Source organism: Gymnoscopelus braueri, assembly GCF_963280865.1.
Source record: "Gymnoscopelus braueri genome assembly, chromosome: 10".
Lineage (NCBI taxonomy): Eukaryota > Metazoa > Chordata > Actinopteri > Myctophiformes > Myctophidae > Gymnoscopelus > Gymnoscopelus braueri.
The window spans coordinates 31,306,623-31,312,068 of NC_137611.1; the positions used below are offsets into that span (position 1 = coordinate 31,306,623).

Consider the following 5,446-nt stretch of genomic DNA (forward strand, 5'->3'; position numbering starts at 1 on the left):
GGGTACCCCTCTCTCTCTCTCTCTCTCTCTGCCTCCACGACGCTGTCTCCGCTGACAACCAATCAACTGGCCAATCACAGCACGGCAAACCTCCCCTCCGGGCAATGGGATGCGGACTCTCTCCTTCAGGGGATGGATGCGCCCCGCCCCCAGGGAGAATGCCGGGAACGTCACGTGACACCTCCTCGTCAACTTGACTGGTCCGAGGCACGTGTCTGTTGCCGCGTCACCGGGGAGCCTGGCAGCCAATCAGAAATGAGAACCAAAAATCCGTAGTGAAAGTATTTGAGCAGCACTTAGCGCCTCTTTATCCATCGTAGTTTTTAGTGCGCTGTTGGAAGCATCAACCAGTGTGTGTGTATGTGTGTATGTGTGTGTGTATGTTTTGGGAAAAATAGGGCATTTTTAACTCATTTTTGCATGAATGGAACGCGAGGCTGTATTTTTCTTTCTTTTTCTTTTTTAAACAGAGAAGTTTAGCCATGCGGAATAATAAATAACACAGCCTAATTTGAAGTATGATTTGTGAAACCTATAAGAGGCGGATTTTCAGAGCAAAAACAATATAGCAGCTCAAACTGGGGAAGAAAAAACTATTTCTCGTTTATTCTGGTGTGATCGAAAACACACAACGGGGGGAAACAATAATTACCCATTTGAAAATCCCCACAACAGCGGATTTCTATACGCTGGAGCAGTGTGGTGTTGTTGTGGTGAAAAAGTGAAGACTTGAGTCCTGTATAAAAGGCTGCATCATCAAGTATGGAAGAACATGATCGCCGAAGCCGAGAGCGTCCAGAGGACTCCTCCGGGGAGGACCGGGCCATCCTGCCTCTCCTCCAGGCACCTGGGAACCAGCAGCCCCACCGCATCACCAACTTCTACATCGACAACATCCTGAGACCCGACTTCGGCCGCAGGAGGAAAGACGGGACCCTGTGTCGAGAGGAGGAGCGCCTCGGAGTGCTGAGGACGGAGCGAGGTCTCCAGAGGGCCTCCAAGACTAGTGGAGGAGTCCAGCCGCGAGGAGGTGGCGGTGGGGGAGCAGGTGGAGGAGAGGGAGGGAGGAGGAGAGAAGGGTCCGAGGACTCCCGCTCCGATCGGGAGGCCAAGAAAGCAGAGATTGTAGCCGGCGACGTGCCTCTCAAGCCCCTAGAAGGAGACGGTGGTGGGGATCAGTGCCTAAGCTCCGATACGGACTCTTCCCAAGCCGGCTCGAACAAGTCGATGCTGTGGCCGGCCTGGGTGTATTGTACCCGGTATTCAGATCGACCATCATCAGGTAGGCTGCTCAAAAAGCCAATATAATGGTTATTTATTTCAGAGAGCCTATATACATTATTTTATTATTATTCGTCTTGGTGAGAGAGAGAGAGAGAGAGAGAGAGAGAGAGAGGGAGGGGGAGAGAGAGAGAGAGCGAAACACGGATCCAATCTATTGAAACAACCTCAAACTACCTCTCATACGTCATCATCGGCAGCTTAAAAAAGAAAAGAAAGGAAAAAAGTAAAATGAATGGCTATTTCATTCATTTTCAAACTGACGTTATAAAATCTGTATTTATTGAAAATAAATTAAAAAATTATATAATGTTTTGGGGGACAGCTTGAGCTTGCAATTCTGTTCATATGCACATGGGCTATTCTTTCATTGGTCTACCCCCATTTCATTCGATAGATTAACATTATCACCAGTGACAACTGACAAACCAATTATTAGGCCATCATAAGCATTAATGGTTAGTATTTTATACTTGTAACAATCAAATATAAATATTAATGTTCTGATCAAACGTGTTAATATTTAACATTTTGTTCAATACATTAGCAGGAAACCAAATGGAACGATTTAACGAAAGACTCTCCGAATTTGGCTCCAAAATGTTGATAAAGTGCATCAGATACATTGATTTCGTTCGAATATAATCCAAAATATTAAATACGTTAAAAGTTGTTCAAGCTAACAGATCTAAAAACCAAGTTTAACGCCATTGTTCCTCTCTGCTCTTTGTTAATATTCAATTAGCATATTTTTTGACAATGGGAGTGAGCCTAAAAAGTGAGGGTATCCCATCCCAAAGGAGAGATTGGATTAGGCTTGAAATGCATAACAAAATGAGTTCAAAGGTTTTCCAGCAATCTGCATAGAATAAACACGCTATTGCGTCTATACATTTTATGCACAGATAGACATTTGATTTCAAATATTGCATAGTAACAAGTTTAGGCTACTAGCGAAAGGCTAGCATTTGTCTATATTGCTTTATGTGAACTGCCTCTTGCAACTTCAAAATATGTTGCTTTATATTTGAAACTTAAAACCACACAATTTTCTAATGATTACCCTTTTTTTGTACTAATGCAGTAAACGGAGCCTGAATAGCATTTGAATTGTTTTTTCAATGTCAGACCGTGGGCCACTTGGCTGGAGTAGGGCAAGCTATTCCTTTGTGATTGCTTCGAAATTAAAGAGCTGTAATATAAAGTTGGTAAAACAACTGTCCATTGTTTCAAAGTGTAGAGGACAGTTTGTCTGCAACGAATGAGCTCCACAAATGCTAAAAAACAACTACTAAATCGTCTTTATAGCGTTCTATTTTTTATCATGTCTTTATTGTTCTGTGGACACACAAAAAGTTTCCATCGTGGTCCAGGCCTGTTTGTCCACAGTTGACGACAATTAGAGCTTCACAGAGGTTAGAAATGACAAGCAATTCTAAAAAAGTGATTTATAACGGCGTGGAACTAAATATTAATAAAGTGTGTTTCTGGAAAATGTGTTTTGATAACAGATTTAGGCCATTATTTATGCTTTAGCTAATCTGGATACATTTGGCCAAACGCAGAACATGTTTCTGAACAAAACATTTGCTTTTGACTTGACATTTGTATTCACATATCGCCATTCACTCCAAAGAGTAGCTAATAGTAGCTTTATGGACATAAAAAAGTAATATTGAGTGCAAACAGAGAGAGAAAGAGGCGCCTAACCCCCATCCTCCTTCCTGACTCTGACCCCACCCCCCATCATCCTCCTCCTTCGTCTCTCTTCTTCAATACGAGGATTCTAAAGTATAATTATATTCTATGGCGCTGGTTGAGGAAATCAAGGCATCCCATAGGCCAGTGGTTCTCAAACTTTTTCATGTCAAGGACCCCCAAAATTATTATGTATTTGGCTGCGGACCCCCATCACAAAATGTTTTATTCCAGGGACCCCAGAAGCAGAGATTTGAGTTACAAATGTTGGCTTTAAACAATATATATGTTCAAAGGTTTGCAAAAATAGCAGATCTACAAGCTCACCGGCTATATGAGCATCTATCTGCTATTTTAGAATAGCCAAAATATAAAAGGTTAAAGTGGTTACAATTATTTAATGCTAACACATTTTGCTGGGGACCCCCTGGAACCCCCCCAAGGACCCCTGGGGGTCCCCGGACCCCACTTTGAGAACCAATGCCATATAGGCGGATATGTTGGTAACCCATATATTCCTCCTCCTACATTTAACCCATGCAGCATCAACACATGCAGCAAGCATCACATTGCTCTTATACTTAAACCCTTAATACTTAAAACAAAATCTGAGTTACAAGTGTATCGCTTTTTCCCGTCTCCACCAAATCTCTTTGCCAAAAATAGCCGATCTACAAGCTCACAACCCCCCCCCCCCCTTGCAATTCATTGTGAGCTTGTAGATCGGCTGTGTTTTGGCGAAGGTTCCACCCCAGAAAAGGCATGGCATGGCCTGGGATATACAACTACAAGATTTTTTTTTGAAGCGTCAGATAAATATAGCTCTAGGCCTATATCGCCTATATAGAACATGTTTTGGCTTGTGATCGTGAGAGATGCGTGTGTGTCGTGTGCATGTTGTGGACGTGTGTGTCACAGTCATATTTATCTCTCTGTACCCCCCCCACCCTCCCACCCCGGCAGGGCCCAGATCTCGTAAACCAAAGAAGACGTCCACAACGACCACGACAGCGGCCACGGCGGCGACGACGACGACGACGACGCCGAGCAACAGCAAAGCCGACGACAAGCGTCCCAGGACGGCCTTCACCGCCGAGCAGCTCCACCGGCTAAAGACCGAGTTCCAAACGAACCGGTACCTCACCGAGCAGAGGAGACAGAGCCTGGCCGGGGAGCTGGGCCTGAACGAGTCCCAGATCAAGATCTGGTTCCAGAACAAGCGGGCCAAGATCAAGAAGGCCACCGGGAATAAGAACTCGCTGGCCCTGCACCTGATGGCCCAAGGACTCTACAACCACGCCGCCACGTCCAAGGACGGCGACGACAAGTCGGACAGCGACGAATAATAAAAAAGCCTCGTTTATACTTCGGTAAATAGCAGATCTACAAGCTCACAAGGCGTCACGAAAGTGACGCGTTGTGAGCTTGTATAGCTGCTATTTACTGCATGCACACCGGCATGCAACTGTAAATCTGGCTTAAATGTCAAAGGAAACGCCTCAACGATGCAATAAATCTTTCAAAGGGCCATTATTGTCAAAAAATACCAGCATTAGTATTTAAAAAAAAAAAAAAAAGTGAATGAGAGACAATATTCTGCAATTATTTCTTTCTTTAAATAAGACTGACGTTTTTTTTCCCCCGAGTGTTTTACTTTTTATTATTATAATATTTTATCTGTTCGACTTTATTGACACGTTTGACCGTATTAAATGATAAAAAATTACGTATATGCTAAAAATCCAAAGATTTTTGTTTCTGCTGCATTCTGGGAACTGTGAATTCAGAATAGCCTGATTTGTGATTTCTACCTTTTTCTTTTTGCGTGTTTCTGTTATTATCCTCTTCATAATTCCGTGTTATTTGTTACTTGTAGGAAAAAAAAATGTTTAAATACCCAGGTCTATTTGTTTTCTTGCGTAAAAGTATAGTCCTTTTCTGGGATTTGGGGAATGTATAACGACGCATTTTCTATATTTGAATTAAAGTTCTGCATAATAAGCTATACGTGGTGAAACGTTGTGTAACGATACATTTGGCATTGATAACGCCTTCAGTTCAGTGAGGCCGATGGCAGACCTATTATAAGGCCTGCATTCCGACCTTGGCCCAAGAGATTTGTCCAATGCAGTCTTTCATTCTGAACCATGATCACAGCTAAAGTAGCCTATAGCAGTGGTTCTCAGCCTTTTCAGGCCGTGACCCCCCCAAAATGATCACATTTGAACTGGTATACCCTACTCTACCCCCCAAAATAATCATATTTGAGTTGAGGCATTACAGATAAATATTGGGAAAATAGCATCTACAAGCTCAAAACTTGTAGATCGGCTATTTTCACATTGTTTGCCTCACTAATTGACAATTTGGCCAATGTTTTATAGTATAGTTTGTTGATTACTTTTGATGCTGTATTTGGTCTTTTCTTTTTTTTTCTTGAGGTATTAAAAAGGTCTTAAATTGTCAC

General features: G+C 42.7%; 1 protein-coding gene across 1 annotated transcript; it reads left to right on the forward strand.

Annotated features, from left to right (window-relative positions):
* Positions 1 to 762: 762 nt before the first annotated feature.
* LOC308093507 (homeobox protein engrailed-2b-like) lies at positions 763 to 4,325 on the forward strand (the record flags this gene model as incomplete). Its single annotated transcript, XM_080439844.1, has 2 exons — positions 763 to 1,282; positions 3,943 to 4,325. 2 exons carry the CDS (start codon positions 763 to 765, stop codon positions 4,323 to 4,325), a joined length of 903 nt encoding a protein of 300 aa, XP_080295970.1.
* Between the last annotated feature and the right edge of the window lie 1,121 nt (positions 4,326 to 5,446).